This window comes from Rhinopithecus roxellana, chromosome 4, assembly GCF_007565055.1.
Source record: "Rhinopithecus roxellana isolate Shanxi Qingling chromosome 4, ASM756505v1, whole genome shotgun sequence".
Classification (NCBI taxonomy): domain Eukaryota; kingdom Metazoa; phylum Chordata; class Mammalia; order Primates; family Cercopithecidae; genus Rhinopithecus; species Rhinopithecus roxellana.
In genome coordinates this window covers 168868171-168892755 of record NC_044552.1, presented here as the reverse complement: position 1 = coordinate 168892755, position 24585 = coordinate 168868171, and the positions used below count along the sequence as shown (strand labels likewise).

The following is a 24585-nucleotide window of genomic DNA, read 5'->3' as shown; positions in this document are numbered from 1 at the left end:
TCTTGTTTACTTTTTATATTTACACTGTTATTTTCTAGTCCTCACATACTACATTTAACGTAGTGTAAGACATTACGACTTGTTTCCAGTGGTCTTGTGATTACACAAATTGACATATCCTTGTTTTATTTATTAACACTCTGTAGAAGCAGAAAACACCGACGTAACATTTTGACTTTCAGAATATGACAGTGTACTGGATTTTTTTTTTCTGACAGTGCTACTTTTCCCTTTGTTTATTTCCCTTGAAAGAAACTGTAACCATTAGCTAATGCCTCTCATTTACCACATGTTCTATGCGCTTTACTCATACCTTATTAAATCATCACAACAACTTTTCAGGAATGAATTTTTATTTTTGTTTGTAGTTTGAGACTGAGCATCAAAGGTTATGCATCTTGTTCAAGATTATATAGTTAATAAACGAGAAACATTTCCTTGAGTAATCAGCTTCTGCTTACCTGTGCTTCTGCCAGCCTCAAAAATTTCTAGAACCATAAATTTGAAATTAAAACTATATATATCACTGGATAGACTTTCACCAAATTCATGTTTGACGTTGTGGTCATTGAACAACATGAAAGGAAAAGTATTCTATTCCTTAAGCCTCTAGCCCACAAGCAACTAAAAATATACAAAATTTGATCATTGATGAAAAATACATATTACTTGCTATACAAAGAAATGAATAGTAAAAATAAAAGTAAGAGCACTATGCCCAAACCCTCAATACAGCTTTGCCCTGATATATGGTTGTATTTATGGTTTTTGGGGGGATACTAAAATAAACAAGAAAGGACACAAGACTTGTTTAAAGTATCATTTTTTAAAATGTTTAGTGTATAAGGATGAACATAAGGCCAAATCTTATTTAACATGGCAAGAATATTTTCAGACACACATTTCTTGCAAATCACTCATCTAATTCTATTTACATCATTTTTGCTTGAAATATCTTTTCACTATAAAGCATATTTTTATTGATTATCCAAGTTTTGTGAGGCAACAGAGTTTACGTCCTACAAATGTTGGATATTCCCCAGAAGTCCTGAGATTTTTGGAAAATCTTAAGACACTTATGTTTCTAATTCTTGAAAATATTCGTAGCTTTAATGCACTGTGGCTTTTTTTTTTTTTTTTTTTTTTTTTTTTTTTTTGAGACAGACTCTCGTTCTGCCGCCCAGGCTGGAGTGCTGTGGCCGGATCTCAGCTCACTGCAAGCTCCGCCTCCCGGATTCATGCCTTCTCCTGCCTCAGCCTCCCAAGTAGCTGGGACTACAGGCGCCCACCACCTCGCCCAGCTAGTTTTTTGTATTTTTTAGTAGAGACGGGGTTTCACCGTGTTAACCAGAATGGTCTCGATCTCCTGACCTCGTGATCCGCCCGTCTCGGCCTCCCAAAGTGCTGGGATTACAGGCTTGAGCCACCGTGCCCAGCCTACTGTGGCTTTTAAAAATAGAGCCTGTTTTGTAAAGATCATCTTGTATTTAGTCACAAATTGGGAGGGTTATTGTTCAAAACATATTTTAAATGAAAAACAAAATGCAGACTAAAACCTGAAGTGATCATCAGGTTATCTTTGTCACCACAAACCATATGCTTAGCACTGTGAGGCTGATTCACAACAAATTGAAAGAGTGATTTTTTTTCTTTTAATAATTCATTTCCAAAGCAAACATGCAGTTGGCAAACAAAGAAAAAACTGTAAATTCTTCTGATTTGTTAATTTTTCTTTTTTATTAGAACTGCTTTTTCCTTCTTACAAGTTGACAATACTTTAATATAAAGATTCCTAGAGTAAAATTTTTCTCTAATTAGGTATATATAACTTGTAATACATTCTTTAGCTCCTTTTGTCTCACTCATAATAGCTAATTATCATGTAGAATCATCAGTTTGAAGGCAGAGCTTTGTTATATTGCTAAAAATCACTTGTCAGATGCCAAGTGGTACCCTCATGCCCACATTTGCCATGTTTGGAGTTTTAGATAACCATAACCTACAGTTCTTATACCCTTTATGAAATACTGCAAGTCCTTCAGACAAGTGAGGACCAGAAAAAAGATGAAAATTAAACACAAATTTTAATGGTTTTCAATGACACTCTAGAGACGGGGTTTCACCGTGTTAGCCAGGATGGTCTCAATCACCTGACCTCGTGACCCACCCGCCTTGGCCTCCCGAAATGCTGGGATCACAGGCATGAGCCACCATGCTCGGCCAATGACACTCTTTAATTACAAAAGTTAAACGTCTGCTACATTATTCCAGAGTTACTATTGAAGTATTTAACTTGGCACTTGTTTGTTAAAAGGAGAGCAAGGTATAAGATGTCACGGTATAGATGACAAAGAAAAGTGTTTGATACCACACATTAGCAAACAAAAATCTGACAAACTGTTCTAAATGTAAGAGCAAGGGTGGAAGGAATTTGATAGAAGCTTTATACCATTTTATCTGTTTTGACTTCAACTGTAGATTAAGGGTGAAAAAAATGACGGAGTTGAAACTTTAGTTCTGAACAAAATGTGAGAGGAAAGTATATTTTTTAAGACGTTATGAATCCAAAAATCCTAGTGGGAGGCTAGACTGAAGAAACTAAGGGTATGGGCCGGGCGCAGTGGCTCACGCCTGTAATCCCAGAACTTCGGGAGGCCGAGGAGGGTGGATCACGAGGTCAGGAGATGCAAACCATCCTGGCTAACGCGGTGAAACCCTGTCTCTACTAAAAATATAAAAAATTAGCTGGGTGTGGTGGCGGGCGCCTGTGGTCCCACCTGCGAGGGAGGCTGAGGCAGGAGAATGACCTGAATTCAGGAGGCGGAACTTGCAGTGAGCCAAGATCTTGCACCACTGCACTCCAGCCTGGGCGACAGAGCCAGACTCTGTCTCAAAAAAACAAAACAAAACAAAACAACAACAACAACAAAAAGACATCCATGTCTTTTTTTTTTTTTTTTTTTTTTTTTTTTTTTGAGACAGAGTCTCCCTCTGTCGCCCAGGCTGGAGTGCAGTGGCCGGATCTCAGCTCACTGCAAGCTCCGCCTCACCAGTTTACGCCATTCTCCTGCCTCAGCCTCCCGAGTACCTGGGACTACAGGCGCCCGCCACCTCGCCCGGCTAGTTTTTTGTATTTTTTAGTAGAGACGGGGTTTCACCGTGTGAGCCAGGATGGTTTCCATCTCCTGACCTCGTGATCCGCCCATCTCGGCCTCCCAAAGTGCTGGGATTACAGGCTTGAGCCACCGTGCCCGGCCGAGACTCCATTTCAAAAAAAAAAAAAAAAAAGAAAAGAAACTAAGGGTATGAAAATGGAGAAGAAATATACAATTAAAAGCTCTAAACTGAAATAAATAACCTGAATCATTTTATAATTTTTATATCTGCAGTCTTTTTTTTTTTTTTTTTTTTTTTTTTTTTTTTTTTTTTTGAGGTGGAGTCTTGCTCTGCCGCCCAGGCTGGAGTGCAGTGGCCGGATCTCAGCTCACTGCAAGCTCCGCCTCCCGGGTTCCCGCCATTCTCCTGCCTCAGCCTCCCAAGTAGCTGGGACTACAGGCGCCCGCCACCTCGCCCGGCAAGTTTTTTGTATTTTTAGTAGAGACGTGGTTTCACTGTGTTCGCCAGGATGGTCTCGATCTCCTGACTTTGTGATCCGCCTGTCTCGGCCTCCCAAAGTGCTGGGATTACAGGCTTGAGCCACCGCGCCCGGCCTGCAGTCATTAAAATTATGAATTATAAAATTATAAATTATAAGGTATTTCAAATATACAGAACATAATGTAACAAGCAAACCTCTGTTGTAGTTTTAACTTACATTTAACTGTAGATCACAGGATGCTGGATGTAGTTACATCTAATTTCCAGATTGCTTCAGTCTCACTGAAGTTTGAAACTCATGAAGGCTAGGTGGTTCCCCTCAAAGATTTTTAAATTACCTGTCCCCCCGCCCTGGCCAAAAGGCAGTAATTGACAAGCTTTGCAAAAATATAGAAAATTGTCCCAGAAAAAGCACTGTCTTTAATCAGGTGTCTGGTGGTGTCTATCTTTGAATAGGTCCTGTAGTGAGTAGCTTGGATGATTAGCATTTGATATGCTAGAGAATTATTAAGTCCATTTAATTCCAGTTGCTCTAAATTGAGGGAAACTTGAAATTGAGCCACAACTACATCAAAGTCTTCCAAGGCAATGGCCAATTTAGTTTCTGAGACTCTGGTGAGAGTTAAAGCTTTAAGTTCTGTGTTAACAAATCTCACTATTTTATGCTTACTCACTAGAGTTCTTTGAGTTAGCCTAAGTTGCAGCCATTTTCTGACAATTTGACCTGAAGGTTAAATTCTTGTAGGGAAGAGTTTCTAAATTAGTTAACTGTGTCTAGGGTTAATAAATATTCCTGAAAACCTGAAATGTATAACTCTGAGTTTTTCAAAGCAGAAAGCAATCTTACACTTCTCTTTATTTACTTTTAAAATAAAATACCCAAGCTTTGCACAGTGGCATGATTGTAGTCAATGAGGTTTATCCAGGGTGTGATTATTGTTAATTGAAAATTTTTCCCAATACTCCACCATGACGACCAAAAATATAGCTGGCGTTGACAATTTTTGATAGTCTCTACAGAGGCTGAACAAAAAAATAAATAAAAAATAAAAATAAAATCGGCCCAATAGGGTCACTCACACCTGTAATCCCAGCACTTTGGAATGTCAAGGTGGAAGATCGCTGGAGGTCAGAGTTGGAGACCAGCCTGGGCAACCAAGGAAAACTCAGCCTCTAACAAAAAAGAAAATTAAAAATTACCACCAGAGTGCAGTGGTGCCACCTACTCAGTAATCCCACCTACTCAGGAGGCTGACCCAGGAGGATCCCTTGAGTCCAGGAGTTTGAGGCTATAGTGAGCTGTGACTGCACCTCCGCTGTTATTGCACTCCAGCCTGAGTGACAATGTGAGACCCAGTTTCTCAATAAAAATAAAACAGGCCGGGTGTGGTGGCTCACACCTGTAATCCCAGAACTTTGGGAGGCCAAGGCGGGTGGATCACAAAGTCAGGAGTTCAAGACCTGCCTGGCCAACATGGTGAAATCCCATCTCTACAAAAAAGACAAAAAAAAATTAGCCAGGAGTGGTGGCAGGCGCCTGTAATCTCAGCTACTCAGGAGACTAGGGCAGAGAATTGCTTGAAGCCGGCAAGCAGAGGTGGCAGTGAGCTGAGATTGTGCCACTGCACTCCAGCCTGGGCAGCAGAGCAAGACTCCATCTCAAAAATAAATAAATAAAATACTATAAAATAACACTTACAGTTTCTGCTAATGCAGCCACTAGAAACTATTTTACTGTCTCTACTAATTCTGATGAACAGTTTTGTAAAGAGTGACTGACAAGAGACTCCAGCACGAAAGCCAGATCAGGCTCCAATTTGTTCCATATGCATAGGGACAGATGACACATTGCATTTAATAAGACTTGGGCATAGGGTTTACCTTCTAAAGTGGGTGCCTGTTGAGACTGTTTTTATATTCAACAGGAAAGTGTGTGGGCATTGAAATTACACTACACGTCATAACCCAAATAAGCATTTAGTCATTGCAAAGAAACATCCGGAGACCAGAAGAAATAATATGAATTAAAATTTCAACACTTTTGAAGACCAGGAAACAAATGCTTAATTTCCCTCCTTAATGTTAAAAGATATTACCTTTCTTCTCTACACAATAGTCTTCTTTTTTCTTCTTGAAGCAGTGTTTCTGTGGTGTTTCTTCCACATCTCCTCTTCAGTTCTGAAAATTACCAGCTGCCAATTCTGACATGCCAAGGGCTAAGCTATATTTGCCCAACCAAGAAAAGGTAAAAACAGAATCTTGGAGCCAGTAAAGATTATAAACACGTTTCTACACTGTTGGTGTGCTGTTTATATAAAGAACTCACTTTAAGACTTTAATAAGTCCCCAAACTTCATTATTTTGCTCTCCCTCCAAGTACAAAGCACAGATGTTTTGGCATGCTGGAATCTGAAGTTTGGAATTTTTAGAAGAGGCCATGTGTGGGCAGGGAACTAGCACCCTAGGCAAATTGAGAGGTTCAGCCATTTTCATACAATAAGGGAAAAAAAACAGCTCTGGGTCTGGACGTTTCTTTTTTCTTTTCTTTTTTTTTAAATTCTTTTTTTATTTTTTGAGACAGTCTCACTCTGTCACCCAGGCTGGAGTGCAGTGGTGCATTCTCGACTCACTGCAACATCTGCCTCCAGGGTTCAAGTGATTCTGGTGTCTCAGCCTCCTGAGTAGCTGGGATCACAGGCGTGTGCCACCACACCAGGCTAATTTTTGTATTTTTAGTAGAGATGGGGTTTTGCCATGTTGGCCAGGATGGTCTCGAACTCCGGACCTCAAGTTATCCACCTGCCTCAGCCTCCCAAAGTTGCTGGAATTACAGGCATGAGTCACCGCACCCGGCTCAAAATTTTAAACTTAAATTTTATGCCAAAACTGAGTGTCAAATAAATATTTGCAGAAACTGCATACCTTTCTAATACTTGTTAAAAACAGTTCAATTTAATTTTTAGTAGGTAAAATCAGGCAGGCAGCCAATTATGATAAGATGAAAAATGGACAATTTTTTTTTTAAACTGGAAGAATTTGTTGGGCATGGTGACTCACGCCTGTAACCCCAGCACTTTGGGAAGCCGAGGCGGGCGGATCACCTGCGGTCGGGAGCTGGAGACCAGCCTGATCAACATGGAGAAACCTCGTCTCTACTAAAAATACGAAATAAGCCAGGCGTGGTGGCAGGGGCCTGTAATCCCAGCTACTCAGGAGGCTGAGGCAGGAGAATCACTTGAACCGGGGAGGCAGAGGTTGCAGTGAGACGAGATCGCACCATTGCACTCCAGCTTGGGTAACAGGAACGAAACTCCGTCCCAAAAAAATAAAAAATAAAACTGGAAGAATTCACATTGTAAGCTTTGTGGGAACAAAAGCTGTGGTCATTCTATGAATACCCACTGTTTAACAAAGTGCCCGATACCTAGTTGATGTCTAAAATTTTTAACAGTGATTTCTGCTGAGAATTAGGACTTTTCTGGTGTATGTTGAGGTATAGAAAGTGGTGAGAGACCTAACTCTCCATTTTAGACTGTAGTTCCATAAGTTGTGTACATATATGATATGTATAATGTATATATGATGAACATAAAATATTTTAAAATCGTAAAATCTTAAAGTTGGGAAATGTTTAGGATGACCTAAATACCTAAATGACTATTTCTGAAAGATGAACTTGCTTTCCCTCCTCCATACACAAGCCTCAGAAATTTATTTTATACTTCTGCCCTACCACTTCATTGTGTGATCATTTGTCCATCCACATCTTACCCTATATGAATACACACATACACTCAAATCATGTCTATTCCCCATATTAAATGCAAACATGCACAGACACATAGTGGGAGGCGAGTGCAGAGTATTTGCCTCTTCCATATAATTCTTAATCACTCAAGTAATAGTACTTGAAGAAGTATTCACCCTACTAATTATATCAAATTGAATGGGAAACTGGCTTTTAGACAATCCTTTGACTTTAGACAAATGTCACAACCTTTTTTCATCCAAAAACAAATAATAGAGAAGCAACTGAGCCGAACTAATTATTACTTTTTGAGATGGAGTCTTGCTCTGTTGCCCAGGTTGGAGTGCAGTGGCGCGATCTTGGCTCACTGCAAGCTCCGCCTCCTGGGTTCACGCCATTCTCCTGCCTCAGCCTCCCTAGTAGCTGGGACTACAGGCGCCTGCCACCACGCCCGGCTAATCTTTTTTTTTTTTTTTTTTTTTTTTTGGATTTTTAGTAGAGATGGACGTTCACTGTGTTAGTCAGGATGGTCTCCATCTCCTGACCTTGTGATCCGCCCACCTTGGCCTCCCAAAGTGCTGGGATTACAGGCTTGAGCCACCACGCCCAGCCTACTGATGTTTTTATGCTCCAGTAACTCAGCAGTTTGCTTTGTGGTAGGTAATAAATCTTCGTGTAAATAACTTTAGTAAGTTATAATAGAAAAAAATCCTTGAAGTGTGATTTAAAGTGTTAACATTTTATATTTAAAACTACAATATAATCAATTGCCCAGAATTGTTCTACTCCCTTTGAATGGTTGATTTTTTTCTTGGGTATCATGAATTTTTTAAATCTTGTTTTTTGTATTTTTACAATATTGTGAACTGAAATAAATTTTATTCTTTTGCTGCTTCATGTAACTACACTCAAACTGACCCCTTCTTATTTATTCTTGTTTCTTCAGCCTTTCCAGCTTTAAAATTTCATCATCATTAAGATTTTGTGCTTACTCGTGTCATGTCTACTAAATTACTCAATGTTTTTCTTTTTTTTAGATGGAGTTTCTCCCTTGTTGCCCGTGCTGGAGTGCAATGGGGCGATCTCAGCTCACTGCAACCTCCGCCTCCTGAGTAGCTGGGATTACAGGCATATGCCACCACATCCAGCTATTTTTGTATTTTTAGTAGAGACAGGGTTTCTCCATGTTGGTCAGGCTGATCTGGAACCCCCAACATCAGGTGATCCACCCACCTTGGACTCCCAAAGTGCTGGGATTACAAGCTCAATATTTCCTTATTTTAAACTCTATCACACATCCCATTAAAGATATATTTCAAGTTTAACACTTTATCTTCCTTTTGGTTCAATAGATATCCAAAAATGTTTACAATTAATGTTGCACTGAACAGAGCTAATGATAAATATTGTCCCTGAAAACGTGACGTTATTTGCTTAAGTTCTGATAACCAGTATAAATGTATTTAATCTAAAATATGCCATCAATTAGTTTTAAATATAGTCCAGGCACGGTGGACTCACTCCTGTAATCCCAACATTTTAGGAGGCCGAGGTGGGTGGATCATGAGGTCAGGAGTTTCAGACCAGCCTGGCCAACGTGGTGAAGCCCCATCCCTACTAAAATTATGAAAATTAGTCAGGTACAGTGGCGGGTGCCTGTAACGCCAGCTATTCGGGAAGGTGAGGCAGGAGAATTGCTTGAACCTGGAAGGCAGGGGTTGCAATGAGCCAAGATCGCGGCACTGCACTCCAGCCTGGGTAACAGGGCAAGACTACGTCTCGGCAGGGGAAACAAATCACACAGAATATAGCGGCTATCTTTATACTAAATTAAAACTTTATTGAATAAAGAACACTCTCCAGAACACATGATCTGATGGACTAGGTCTACATTACATGCAATGAAGCTGAAATATGACTGTAGTTTAACATGGAATGTCAAACAAATTAGTAATTTTCATTGTACAAAACTGTTTATGTAGCTGACATGCAAGAAGTGTCATACTCAGCATTTTCACCAATCGTCTGTGATGAGTTTTAAAGAAGGCATTTGGAGAAACTGGTAGATGTCTTCAGCATATAGTTCAAATAAATTAGTTATATGCGTACTACTGAATCCTCTTTCAACCTCTCTTGCTTCCAAATAAAATCTTAGTGCAAACATCAAAGTTGCTGGTCACTCCAAAAGACTGTCAAACTCATAATAGAATACAAGTTTTGAATTACTGTGTATTAAGTAGGGCAAACCCAAGAATGCCAGTTACTGCAAAATTCATTTAGGCACATTTAATAGTCCACTCTAAGCATTTTTTCTAAGTCTCTCACATTAATGACTAAAGCTTGTTTACAGTACTAAAATTCTATCATTCAAGCATCAATGATTACATTTCAGAAAAAGGAAATCATTCATTTCAGTAATAGCATTACTGCTATATCCTAAAATAAAGAGAGAAAATAAAGAATCATAATTAACAAAACCAGTATCCATAATAGGATACACAGGGAAAAACATTTTAGGAGAAAAACAAAGTGTGCTTTACTTGCCACAGCAGGAATTATATAATGTAAACACCATATTGGCCCACACCACAAAAATCCATGAGAAAGGTTCAAATTTGAACACTGTATGTGCATTATTTTCAAATCTGTGCTTGTGAGTTTATACTGTATCTGCTTGTACCAATACATGACAAACAAAAGAAGCTCTTCCACACACATACAAGTGATTGTTAAATATTAAGCATGGCTTGATTCCCTGACTCTAGCTTAAAAAAAAAAGTTAAGTGACATCCCAACTGTCTTAAAAATGTTTATTACAGAAACCATTAAATGAATGTGAGTAGTAGCTGAGGAATGATGAAAAAGTGATGGTAATGATATGGTGCAAGTGGATGGAAAAAGAATATACGTATAACGCTGAGATTTGCAAATGCATGGAAAATCTTATTCTGTGGGCCTTGTCTGAATTTTAAACTGATACCAAGAATAGGAAAAATAGTAGCACAAGTCCATTGACACCTGGAGGGTCAGGCCTAGAAAGCTTACCTTCAAAGTGCAAATTTTAACAATGGAATGTTTTAGCAGGGACTTAAGGACAATCCTCTGTCTTTTTCCTGTTGAAAAGACGTAAGAGGTTCAGGAAGTATTTATTCCTGGCCAGAATTATTTCAGTTTCTTGGTAAAACAATATTTAGCCACAATTACCACCCACTCATTCACATACACAGAACCATTCTTAGGGGTGTTTGCAGGGAGAAAAAGCCCTTATCTATGTATCACCTAAAGGAACTCTTATTTATAAAATCTAAGTTCTTTGACTCCACTACTTTAAATACCAACATGCACCTCTCTTATCCCCTCCCTCTCCACCCATCTACCCCTGACACCCCCAATGAACCTAGGTATTCTAATGTCTTTGTGTTTTCTAAGCCTCATGAATAAGGCTGTTGAGTACCACCTCCACTGGATCAAAATTAACGCCTGGTGCACTTTCTACAGCACCTTTTTTCTTCTCCACAATTGAGTGGAATCTTGATGCTTTCAAGCTTCTATCTAGATCTCCAGGTCATCAGGCCGAGGTCTGCTGCTGGCACGACTGCTGGCTCTGCTTGAAGGTCGCTGGTCCACAATGGCTAGTGGCTGTAGTTCATGTCCAGCAGCTAGTTTTTTAGAATTCTGGTTATCATCAGGGAAATCAAAAGGCTGTGCATGGGAGTTAGAGATGGTGCTTCCCGCCTGCCCCATTCGATTTTGTTCAGCACTGTAATTAGCCCAGTTTTGCTCACTTGCTTGCTTGTTGTAATTGCGGCAAGAAGAATTATTTCTGTCGCCAGTAACCAGCTTGTACCCAGGAGGAGACATAGGTGAGAGGGGAGCAGTTGGTGAGGAGCAGCCATTGAAATAAGCATATTTTTGAGACCCACAGTCTTTGGTGGGGCTCAGTGCGCCACTGGTCGCATGGTAAGGGTCGCTCTTTCCCTTAACCCGATCCTTAACGCCCTTGAAGAAAACATAGAAGAGTTCAATGATGTTCAAGGCCAGGGACACCAAGGACACCACCAGCATGAAGATGATGAAGATGGTTTTCTCCGTGGGGCGAGAGAGGAAACAGTCCACCTGATGTGGGCAGGGATCTCTTTTGCAAGTGTAAACAGCACTCAGGCTAAATCCATAGATGTACCACTGGATCAGCAAGAACGCCACCTCAAAGATAGACTTGAAGAGGATACTGATGATGTAGGTCCGCAGCAATCCCCCCTCGCATTTTCACCTTACCATGCTCTTCAATACCATACTTGAACTTCTTTATCTCAATCTGCTTCAAGTGCATCTCCACATTGACACCATCTGTTTGGGCAACCTTGAGTTCCTCCTCTTTCTTGTTCAGTTTCTCTTCCTTTCGCATCACATAGAACACATGAGCCAGGTACAAGAGTGTGGGTACAGACACAAATATGATCTGCAGGACCCAGAAGCGCACATGAGAGATTGGGAAAGACTTGTCATAGCAGACGTTTTCACAACCAGGTTGTTGAGTGTTACAACGAAAGGCAGACTGCTCATCTCCCCAGGCTGACTCAACCGCTGTCCCCAGTAGCAGGATTCGGAAAATGAAAAGTACTGACAGCCACACCTTCCCTCCAGCAGTTGAGTAGGCTTGAACCTTGTCAAGGAGTTTGCCTAAGGCGCTCCAGTCACCCATGTTGCCTGGGCACCACCTGAAAGAAACAAAAAGACAATTCAAGGATCACAGATTGCAAATTACTAGTTTAACATTTAGCACCTTTCAGCTGATAGTCAAAATACTATGCGTTTCATATATTTCTAACATTCTTTCACAAAAAACCAAGTGCAAACTCTTCCTGCCCCATTTTCCCCAACGAAGTAAAGATCTAACACGTGTTTTGTTTTGTTGAGATAAAGTAAGTCTTAGAAGCAACAGATTGTGAGTTGCAATCTTTAACCTGGGAAGATGTATCGCTTGCTCAACCACTGCCTTGCTGTGTGACTTGAGAAGCCATCTGTGCTAGGCCTCTGCTCATTTTATTTGTCTGATAAATGAGGACAATTTGCCTGGTAGGTCTGTGTTTGCCAAGCAAAATCCTGATGTGTTATTCAAAGCATAACTATCTAAGAATACAGGTGAGAACACCTATGAACACATACATAACCTTCTTTCCAAAACTTTAATGCTATTATATATCATTTTATTACTAATTTCACTCTGAAAGTTTTTTTTTTTTTTTTTTTTTTTTTTTTTTTTTGAGATGGAGTTTCACTCTTGTTGCCCAGGCTGGAGTGCAATGGCATGATCTCAGCTCACCGCAACCTCCTCCTCTTAGGTTCCAGCGATTGTCCTGCCTCAGCCTCCTGAGTAGCTGGGATTACAGGCATGCGCCATCACGCCTGGCTAATTTTGTATTTTCAGTAGAGATAGGGTTTCTCCATGTTGGTCAGGCTGGTCTCCAACTCCTGACTTCGGGTGATCTGCCTACCTCAGACTCTCAAAGTGCTGGTTTTACAGGTGTGGGTCACTGCGTCGAGCCTCTGGAAAGATTTTTCAAGTGTAATTTGTGCATACTCTGTATTATGGTCATTTACACTTTTCTGTTTCTTTTTTTTTTACAGACAGAATTTCACTATGTTGCCCAGGCTCCTGGGCTCAAGCAATCCTCCTGCCTTAGCCTCCCAAGCAATGGTGACTGTTTTCTTTCTTTCTTTTTTTTTTTTTTTTTTTGAGACGGAGTCTTGCTCTGCCACCCAGGCTGGAGTGCAGTGGCCGGATCTCAGCTCACTGCAAGCTCCGCCTCCCGGGTTCACGCCATTCTCCTGCCTCAGCCTCCCGAGTAGCTGGGACTACAGGCGCCCGCCTCGTCGCCCGGCTAGTTTTTTGTATTTTTTAGTAGAGACGGGGTTTCACCGTATTAGCCAGGATGGTCTCGATCTCCTGACCTCGTGATCCGCCCGTCTCGGCCTCCCAAAGTGCTGGGATTACAGGCTTGAGCCACCGCGCCCGGCTGTTTTCTTTCTTAAGCAGTGACTTATGTAGCTCAGAAGTCAGTCTTCTGTCCAGAGAGAAAGTAGGCTATATGGGAATATACTCTTTTGCTACAATGTGTCACCATATGTAGTAACCTGCTTTCAAAAACAAAGACTAAATACACATTACACTTCAAGTAAAAAGTTCATTTTGTCTCAATACTACTTACAACCTTATTAAAAAACAAAGAAAACCTACTTCAGAGTGTTTTCTCCAGCCAGAAAAGATTGGTTTTCATCTTTTCATTGTTATATACTTTAAAATTCCCTTACTGGGCTTTGGACCCTCAGGTTATACATCCAATTTAACTTCTTATCAATATCTAGCTATCTAAAGCCTATGACTTCTCCATTACTGAGGATAAGAAAAGATCTGGCCGGGTATGGTGGCTCACGTTTATAATCCACTCAGGCCTATAAGCACTTAGGGAGGCAGGCGGATCACGAGGGCAGGAGATGGAGACGATCCTGGCTAACATGGTGAAACCTCATCTCTACAAAAAATACAAGAAATTAGCTAGCCATGGTGCCACACTCCTGTAGTCCCAGCTACTCGGGAGGCTGAGGCAAGAGAATTGCTTGAACCCAGTTGCAGAAATTACGCCACTGCACTCCAACCTGGGCGACAAGGAGAGACTCCGTCTCAGTAAAAAGAAAAAGATCTAAGTCGGTAGAAACCAATAAGAATCACCAAAGTTATCTAGTTCAATTTATGCTCTAATTCCCGATTATCCATTTAGCTGATAAAAATTGAGGTTCTCAGGGTATAGGAAATATTTAGCTATAGATAGAGCCAAAAGAAGATTCACAATCCCCAGGCCAAGTCTTTTCAATGCCTCACACCGGTTTTAAAAGTATAGTAAGGCTGCACTAAAGCTAGAAATGCTTGCATGCTTTAATATACACAACCTTAGCCAGGGCTGAAAGCTGGGAAGAAGTAAGTAACATGATGTGGCAGGTATAGGGAATATAGGCTAATTTTCATCAGACAGCAGTAATTGGAGGGTTTAGAAAAGGACGAATTAGTCAAAGATTGTTTAATAATTAAAAACAAGCAAAGCTAAGACTTTGCAGGAGCATAGTAATGAATTCTAAATAGTGTAACCAAAGGTAGGGTTATTTAGGCTTCTTAGAAATATGTTCGCTATCTGAATATAAAGGAGTTTCTCATCTGGAGTTGAACTATGAGCTGTATCTCCTTGTAGGAAGTAAATGAAATTATCAGGGGAATCTTCTTCCCCAGCAAGCAACGTTACATTTCTGTCTAATGACTGTGTCTCCTGGCCATAGAGAACAAGAAAAAATGAAATGGGCGCCTGACCTGGGATTTCCTGGGCCGAACAAATAAGAGATGGCTGAGCCATAAAGCTAAACTATGCACCAGCTACCTAAATTAGATGCCATGGGTACCTTTGATGACAGCCCAGGGACTGGTGCCAAAGAATGCTGAATAAGAGTGGAGAGTGGGTGCGAAGGCCACAGAAATAAGGCTCCCCCAGTGGTCATAAAAAAGGGAGCTTCCCTTCTACTTTGGAAGGGTCATTTTAGATTCTGAAGTGACAAGTTAGAAAGTAAAATTGATGTATGAAAACAGCAGTCAAATAAGAACAAAGGCTTGAAAGGCTGACAAAGACAGTTAAATAGCTAAGGAAAGGCTTGAAGTGAGGGAGTAATTTAGCCGTGATGGACAGTTTGATGGTGAGAGAATGTGAAAGGAAAAAAAAAAACAAAAAAAAACCCCCTGTAATTTAGCAGAAAATACTAGACCGGAAATGAAGAAGTACAGTCCATAAGGGTCAAACAGAATTTTTGGAGCTGTATCAATAGACAGTTTCTGTGGTGATGTGTAAAATTGGCCCTAATTCTGTTTGTAAAAAATTACAATATTTTGCCAGTGTCATCTGCTTTTGCTCAGATATTTTGATTGCTACGGGAAAAATAGCAAAAAACAATCAAGTATAAAAGGATAAACTGTTTGCATACGTCTCATCACATTCATGCAATGATAGCGCTGAAGACAAACCTATCATATATCTAGAAATATGACCAGGCACAACAGAAGTTATTTTAGCTAGGATTTCATCATTACTCAAAGTAAAATATGATTGTGTAGATGCTTATAGTAATTCATCACTAAGTTTATTTACATTCTATTAAAAAAATCGTATGACACATAACTTTCATATCATTTCGAGATTCTACAAAAATACTCCACAGTTCCATAGTATGTGAACTAGGTCATCAGGCAGCTGTTTAGGTAGTAGTTCTTTTTTAATACACTAGCAACTTAATTGCAAAGTTGTCTTTTCTTTAAGCACCCATGCAGTTGCCATTTGCCTTAATGAGTTATACTCTTTCATCTTAATAAGATACGAATTATCAAATTGGATACCGAGTATCCTGTAACATGTAGCTACCTGTCGGTTACCACTATCATAGAGAGCATCAAATAATATTTAATGTGACAGCTGCCCAAAAAGAGGTAACAAAAATTGTTCCTTTTCTTTTGGTGGTTGCTCACTTTGCCATTAATCAAATTTTGGCAACTGGTTTTTCCTCCCTGCTGCACCCTTCCCAAACTGATTTGGTATTTTCGCTTTTCCAAACCTTGTATGATAAGTTAACATCCTTTTATAATAAAAGGGCATATTTATGTTTACAGAATCCTTGGCATTGATCTACAGACTATAAACTGCACTTTTATTCACAAGGAGGAGACAGGTATATTTTTTATTTGATACATGAGAAGACCAATGCAGCTGGACATATCACATATATTCATGCCTTCACCGCTAAGATACTGAGTTGGTGTTTCACATGTAGACCAAGGTCTAAAAGGAGTTGTGCAAAGTTCTCGTTAAGAGCAGAGTCTTAGCAGCTGGACCACACTTTTTGCCATCTATGTGCCATGTTAGATTACATTTCCATTGCTCGTCATGTCCCCCTAGACTGGATGGATATCCAAAGCTACAGGCACTAAGTGGGGCGCTAGGTGGGGCCTAGGAAGATTCTTTAATTCAAATGAAATCTCTTAAAAATAAAGCTTTGGGGCCGGGCTCAGTGGCTCATGCCTGTAATCCCAGCACTTTAGGAGGCTGAGGCAGGCGGATCATGAGGTCAGGAGATTGAGACCATCCTGGCTAACAAGGTGAAACCAGTCTCTACTGAAAAAATACAAAAATTTAGCCGGGCATGGTGGCGGGTGCCTGTAATCCCAGCTACTCAGGAGGTTGAGGCAGGAGAATGGCGTGAACCCGGGAGGTGGAGCTTTCAGTGAGCTGAGATGGCGCCACTGCACCCCAGCCTGGGAGACAGAGCAAGACTGCCTCAAAAAAAAAAAAATTAATTAATTAAGAAAATAAAACAAAGCTTTGATTTTAAATTACATTTGACTATGCCTTTTGCTAGAGCCTTAGAAACAAATCACTGTGCTGAAGTTGCAGTGAAGTCTTTCCATGCCATTAATATCCTAATAGTTATTAGAATTAAGTATTTTACTTTCAAGTTTAAATGTTTTTCTCAAGAAGAGAAATGTAGGCCGGGCGCGGTGGCTCAAGCCTGTAATCCCAGCACTTTGGGAGGCCGAGACGGGCGGATCACGAGGTCAGGAGATCAAGACCATCCTGGCTAACACGGTGAAACCCCTTCTCTACTAAAAAATACAAAAAACTAGCCGGGCGAGGTGGCGGGCGCCTGTAGTCCCAGCTACTCGGGAGGCTGAGGCAGGAGAATGGCTTAAACCCGGGAGGCGGAGCTTGCAGTGAGCTGAGAACCGGCCACTGCACTCCAGCCCGGCGACAGAGCGAGACTCTGTCTCCAAAAAAAAAAAAAAAAAAAAAAAAAAGAAGAAGAGAAATGTAATGAGTTGAGAGTGGAGACTTAAATAAAGGTAAATAGGATTATTGAAAACTAAAGTGAAATTTGATATCCAGCATCTTTTTATGATTGAGAGAAAAGAGAAGGTGAAGGTCATTAATATCTGAAAGAATAAAATCAGAGTCTAAACCTACATAAGGAAATGTCTACGGAAGTTCCTGATAAAATTATTTAATGGATTTTTTGGGGAGGAAAGGGAAATCATGTGTGTCTAATGTACTAGCACCCAAAAATATTCATGCCCCAAAACTCAAATGCAAACCCTTCTAATGTTTTATTTCACTTTTGTAATATCCTCTGCCCCTCCAGTAATGTCACTGAGTGAACTCAGTTGTCTATTCCTTCACACTTAAAACAGTCACCCTTAGCTTGACCTCAGCCATCATCAGTTTGCTAGATTTCATGTCATTAGCCTGGTCACCCTGATCGCCAACCTATACTCCGAGTAATCAGTCAATCTTGAGAAAATAAACAAACAATCAGTTTGGTTTCATGAGCTCTGCTCTATCCACACAGCTCACATCCTCACTTGTTTCAGGTCTCACCTCATCAGCCAACTTTCCTGACCACCAAGTATGACATAGCAACATTCTTTCCCCAGTCCTGTCATTTCCTATTCCCTTTGCCCTGGTTTTTAAAAAAATTATTATTTTAATAAACTTTATCTCTACTTGATATAGTAAATATTTGCCTGATTATTATGTACCTCCTTCCATGAGAAGGATTTATTATTTACCTTCCTCAACTCAAATGTGAGCTATACGAGGGAGTTTACTTTGTTCACTGCTGTATCCTCAGTGCTTAAAAGAGTAAGAGATGTGGCCAGGTGTGGTGGCTCACACCTGTAATCCCAGCACGTTGGGAGGCCAAAGTGGGAGGAACATCTGAGGTCAAGAGTTTGAGATCAGCCTGACTGACATAGTGAAATCCTGTCTCTACTAAAAATACAAAAAAGTAGCCAGGTGTGGTGGCGGGTGCCTGTAATCTCAGCTACTTGGGAGGCTGAGGCAGGAGAATGACATGAACCTGGGAGGTGGAGGCTGCAGTGAGCGAGATTGCACCACTGCACTCCAGCCTTGGTAACAGAGTGAAACTCCGTCTCCAAAAAAAAAAAAAAAAAAAAGAAAAAGAGAATTAGATGGAATTAAATGGGGCTTCCACAAAAAATAAAAAGATACTGTACAAAAAACCAAACAGTTTTTGTTTGTTTGTTTTTTACTGTCTCTTTGGGATTCTCTTAATTGTAGTTATGTATCTCAACTTTCTAAAGTCTCAAATTAATTAAAAAGGAGACTTCACAGTACAAAAGTATTGTCATCATCTCACATTCTCATACTGTTAAATTTTCAAGTAACAATTTCTGAAACAGAGAGCTGTTTGTTGAAACATGCTTCAAATGATTCCTGAGCAGGCAATAGAGCTAAATTAAGAAAAAAGGCTCTTTACAACCCCCCACTGCTAAATTTGACTGGCTTAAAAAAAAAAAAAAAAAAAAAAGAGAAAAAAGGCTTTTTAACAAAGAGCTTCTTGAATTTGTTAAATGAGATCCTAATGAGGGTTAGGATTCTTGTAGAACTGCATCAGGTATCATGGTTGTACATTCAGTTCACTGTTAGGTTGTTGCAGGTTAAGATTTAAAAAACAAAACAACAAAATAAAGAAATAACACAACTGTGTAGTTGTCCCCTAGTTCTATGATATTCTAACTCCGACTGCACCACACAATTTTGTTGTAGCCAAGGACATTATTACAAGAAATAGCCCGTTTAAAATCGTGTATATTTCAAGAATGATAAATACCGGGGAAGGCTAGGGCTTTGAAGCAGAAGAGCAGCAGCTGATAATAACCCTGGTTAATATAACATCTTTACAGTCTGAGTCTATGCAGGCAGTACAGTGATTAGAATGAAGTACCATGATTCCCAGTTCATCAGATAATACCCAACCTTTACTTCCTTATTTATACCTAGATGGCCTAACTGTAGTGTATCAAACTTACTGTATGTAAACATCTATTTATAAAGAATTGCACTTTTGTGTAGGTATTTGATGTTGTGAACTGCTTATTTTGGGGGCAGAGGGGAGGACAACAAAAAAACACCAAGAAGCCTTTATTTCCCCAGCTCTTACCCCTCCTCATCACTCAACTTATATTAGCATCCACTTAATGAGAGGAGGTGGAGATTGAGGTGTGAGGAATTCCATCCAAAGAGAGGATGGTGCATCCCATAAAAGACAATCCCCTCCCTAGTTCAACAGCTACTACTCAATTCTCCCCCAAAACAAGTTTTTCAAGATCAATTTAGGGCTACCAGAGAGAAAACCCTAAGTCAGAAGCTGCAGGCTAAAAGCCATGTTCTTCAATTGTGATGTAACTTAATATATTTCTATCAGTCCTTGGCATTTTCTCTGCCCCTACTCTTACTTCCACCTCCAAAGTGACTATTTTTAGTGAATAGCTTTGTTATTTTATAATCATATAAAGACATCCTTAGGGCCCTCACAAGTGTATTGATTAAGACGTCTATTTTTTTCAATGAGAGTTTAATAAATAACTCATGCCTGTGAAGCTCTTAGTAACAGCTCAGTAAAGTTTGGTTCTTACTCTTTAAAAGACCTGTATATATATAGCATTAGTTTTTAAATTTTTCATCTTTTCTTTAGAAAAACAGCAACTAAGAAATGATTGACAAACATACATTTTCTTTTTAAAAAAATTTTTATAGAGATGGGGTTTTGCTATGTTGTTCAGGCTGGTTTTAAACTCCCGGCCTCAAGCGATCCTCCCACCTCAGCCTCTCAAAGGGCTAGGATTACAGGCGTGAGACATCAAGCCCAGCAGATGATGAATATACATTTTTCTTAAAATATTATTTTAAAAGCATAGGAAAATTGGAATGTGAAATTTATGAAATTGTATAAGCCACTGATATATTTTTTTAAAAAAGAGCTAACCACAGTTTGAAATTTGGTAAAAGAAACTGTACATACATAGTTAAAGGGTAACTTTAAGATGGAGAATTTAGGCAATTACGCTAAGAATTATAAAAATGTTAATCGCCCATGGAAGAGATGCTCTGGAGATTTTTAAAACTTGAATTATCCATGTGGAATATTACATTAATAATAAACACTAGATAATTACTTTTTCTCTCCAGAGCTGAACTGGTGTGTGCGGATAAGTTCCCACACATCTCTTCAAATAACTGAGAATCCTGAAGATAAGTCAGAACAACAGGAAAGGCGGAGTGGAAGATATTAATCACTGGTGACTGTCCTATCATTCCCTTCCCTGCGGGTATAGTATATAAAGGCTCAAACCAAGCTACACCCCTGGATGTAGAGAAAAGAAAAGAAAGAATGCACCCCGTGTTTTCCCCCCTTATCTATGCAGGAAATGGAAACATCTAAGTGACAAAGCAACCTTCAGTATCTGAAAGCACAGCCCTTAATCTGCCTCCTGCCGAGCATCTTTGGAACCATGTTTCCCAAGGAGAGTGAGAGCACTGCAGGTATCACAGTCGCCAAGGGTGAGAAACTCGGTGGCTGGGGTTAGAATCCTCAGAAGGCATTAGAAAAATGTGGAACATGTTTAAACAGTGAAGAAAGTAGAGCAAAGCACTACCACTGCATTTTCTCAGCAGAGGACAGGTAACCAGTCTACCCTGACTTTGGGAAGTACAAAACACCCCCACACTGGGGGAACAATAATATAGAATCAACATCGCCAGGAAGGAACGGAATGTACTGCCTCTGCTCGCTATAATTTCCAGGCAATTCGGCCTACCTAGAAGTAATTACTCTTCTCCCAAAGGTGTTTTCTGTCTAACTGGCCTATTTCATTCCTGGCGGTGGGGGGTAGGGTGGGCGGGGAGACGCGCTAGCTTAATGAAATCTCTGCATTACTAGCCGCTTTAATTTCCAGCTATCCTTGCACAAAAGTAAATATTAGGCTTCCTCACAGGGACACTATTCACCGAGTTCAAATGCGCCCAATTTTCGGAGGGCAAGATTCAGTATCTTCCTTGTCGTTACTAACCGGGTCGGGGAAGCAAAAGAAATTCAATCGACTTCCAAATAAAGCCACGCTTCTTTTTACAACATTGTATAGCTCTCCCCTTCCCACCCCTACTTTGTACCTGGAGAGAAAGAGAAGCACGCCTTGGGGAACAAGGAGAGCTTATCGATGAGCGTTATCAGAAACCCCCAGCAAAGGCAGGCTGGGTCACTAAAGGGGCAGGGTGGGCGTAGCGCTGCTCCGACCGCTAGGCGCGCTTCTCCGAAACAGGCTGACTTGCCCCGGACGCGTCATCAGCTCCCGGAGGGTCTCTCCTCCCTGCCCTTTCCCCTTGCGCCGCCCCGCCTCATTCTCGGGAAGTTTCAGGAACTTCCAGGGGCGTTGCAAGTGCAATTTAAGCACAATTCCCAAGGTATTCAGGTTTTCTTACCAACGCGGAGATAGTGGAATTCAGCAAGTTTAAAAGAGGAAAAAAAAAAAAAAAAAAAAAGGAGGGGGGGCTGATGTGAGAGGGATGGGAAATTAGATTGACAACTTTAATTAAATCAACCATTTGTTCCTCTACCATTTGGCACCCAGCCCATCTCTCCTCCTATCCCTCCCACCCCGCACCCCGGGTTCCTTTGCAGTGACGAACTCGGACCTGCGCTCGGTTTGACTTGTGAGGATTTGGGGGAAACGTCCCCAAACCGCGCTGTTTCAGGAAGCGAAGGCGCGGGAAGGAGCCCGGCAGACAGTAAGATGGCAGGAGGCGCCCCGTACCCGTCCGGCCCACGGCCTCCGTAAAGCTTTCATTTTTATTTGCTTTTCAGCATTCACTGGTGCAAATACTTCCACCGCAGGGTCACGTCAAGAATCTAAACTAATTATTTTAGTCTGTAGATTTACACAGACCAGAAAATCCCTACCGGGCACAAAAATGCATGGTTGCATTTCTGATGAACATAATGGGTGTTACCAATAGAAGTATTTTAAAAATTGAACCCTTTTAAGCAACGCATTAGCGTTATCTTTGCCCTAGGAGCTCCAGCTCCAAAGAACTGCCCCAGAGTTCTGAATTCGGTTACAGGTTCGAGCAGAGGGAAGGTGCGGGGCGGCGGGTGTTGGCGGGGGGAGCTCCCAAAGTGCTGTTTAAGAAAGTTTTTTCCCTGCTCTTTCTAGGAGCTCCTGTTTTAGGAGACGGTGTTGGAAAAGCATGCTGGCGTACACGTTTTTAAACGTCTGATCTCTAATGCTCTGTAACTAACCACCACCTAAACTTTAGGAGATTTCATCTCCTAAACTGCCAACGTGGTCAAGTACAAGTTGTCTCTCCTGACGGTCTCAAATCTTTCCATAGCGGTTGCTAATCTAAAGTAACAATTTACTGTTGATTTTTAAAACCTAACATTAATGCTCTTTAATTTTATACCTTTTTGTTTAATGGAGAAAATTCTAGGATGGAACCACGTGGAAGTCAAGTAACCACGATGTTTTAACAAAGCACTTTGTCACAAAAGAAGTTGGCTTTGCAAAGCAATAGAACATCAATCAAGATTTCCATGTGAAAAAAGCACTTTATTCTATGAAGTGTACAATACTATAGGAAGCACGCTAAGCAAATTTACACTTTGATTTTTGCGATGTAGTCAGTCAAATCCCCCAACCCAGGCACCTAACCGCCCCCCCACAACAAATGATAGCACCTAGACTATTACTGATTACAAAAAAATAATAATAAAATTACACTCTAAAATGAAAAACCAAACATCCAGTAAACTAGTCTTTTATTCTAACCGGAAAGGTTTGAACCTTTTTACCTGTTGCAATGTTAATAGAAACTTTTTTAACACTCAAAATATAAATTCAGTATAATAAATTTTAACTTTAAAACTATAGAAACACTTTCAAATCCATCAATCCATTTACAGTATCATAATTCCAAGCTACATTTAACACATTTTAAAACTTTAGGAAAGTTTTACTTGTAGAAAAAGAAACTAATAGGTAAAGTGTTCTCATTTTTTAAAAACTTACTCTTTTTCTTAAAAGAAGTGAAGTCACGCCAAGTGATTGAACTCCTTGGAGGATGAAGTAAAATGAAAAGGCAAGTTCAGGCACTCAGACCTGTCTATTTAAAGTTTAAAACTCCACTGCAGTTTGGTACTTTCCTCACGCCTTCCCCCTAATGAAAGAAAAGTGCTGATACCTCGTAAAAGCTTTTTTGTAACTTGGAGCACAGAGCTTTTAAAAGTTTCAAGCCACTGACTCAACTGGGAGGAGGGGCTAGAGGAAAGGGGAGGGCAAAGGGAAAGGCTGGGAGGAGGTGGAGAGGAGGCTGGTGAATGTGGAAGGGCGGGGGCAGAAGAGGCAAAGAGCAGGAGGGGGATCAGGATGAAGTTGTAGTTTAAATTTGCTAATGAGGAAAAATAAAACAGCATTAGGGACATGAACGCCTCTACTTGGAGTTCCTCCTCATATGTAAGAATCATTGATTATAGTGCTTGCTTCACCAGAAGACCAGGGATAATGGGGGGGAAAGTGTATATTTTTATTATAACATTGTCTAAAATTTTTAAGGTAGTTTACAATAAATAAAAAGGGTGGGGAAGCATATAACCAGTTCAAGCTTGTTTCACATTGACCAAGGTGTGTGAAGTTAGAGGTAGGTGTGAGTGACCTGTTTGATGATCTAATTCCCTTCCTTTAAATGTAAGTAAGGACAATTAACACAGGGAATGGCGGGGATGGGAGAGAGACATTTCAAAAATTGACATATAGGAAGAAAAGTCCATACCCAATCCACCTTTCCACCCCTTGACAGCTTTGAATTTTTACTTTCTTTCAGTTTAGCAAAAGGCTGTGTGTGTATGTGTGTGTGTGTGTGTGTGTGTATAGTTTTTACATATATAGCATGTTTTGTTTGCCTATGAAATCTTGATATCTGACCTCTGCCATATCTCCAGAAAACTAAGAATTTGTATTTCAGCCCTGTTAATGCCAAGACACTAGAACCCAAATCTGTAGTGAAGTGTCAGGATTTTAAAAATACAGACTATGGTTGCATTAAGTAGATTCCCAAACTATTCAGCCCTCCTTAAAATCAGTTCCTCCTCTCAAGCCCACTAGAGAGTTTTCTGCCCAATGACAGTAAAACTGAGCATATCCATCTTTATGTGCTTCCCTATTCCTTCCAATGCTCTCCCTCTTCAAGGCTCTGCATTAGGGTTTATAATGGCCTGAGTCATGTGGCCTCATTCTTAGAGCAGGCAGCTCCTTTGAGGGCTCCCCAAATGCCATAGCAGAGTGTTGTGGTGGGACAATTACT

At 40.4% G+C, this 24585-nt stretch overlaps 1 protein-coding gene and 1 non-coding gene across 2 annotated transcripts; one reads left to right on the top strand and one right to left on the bottom strand.

Annotated features, from left to right (window-relative positions):
- The first annotated feature begins 4479 nt into the window (after positions 1-4479).
- LOC115897063 lies at positions 4480-4620 on the top strand. The gene has a single exon (XR_004057011.1). It is a non-coding gene; the product is annotated as a U4 spliceosomal RNA (small nuclear RNA).
- A 4540-nt stretch (positions 4621-9160) lies between these two features.
- GJA1 (gap junction protein alpha 1) lies at positions 9161-23548 on the bottom strand. Its single transcript, XM_010375421.2, is given in 3 exon segments — positions 9161-11602; positions 11604-12063; positions 23295-23548. Coding segments are annotated over 2 exon segments (1149 nt in total). The 5' UTR covers positions 12048-12063; positions 23295-23548; the 3' UTR covers positions 9161-10897.
- Between the last annotated feature and the right edge of the window lie 1037 nt (positions 23549-24585).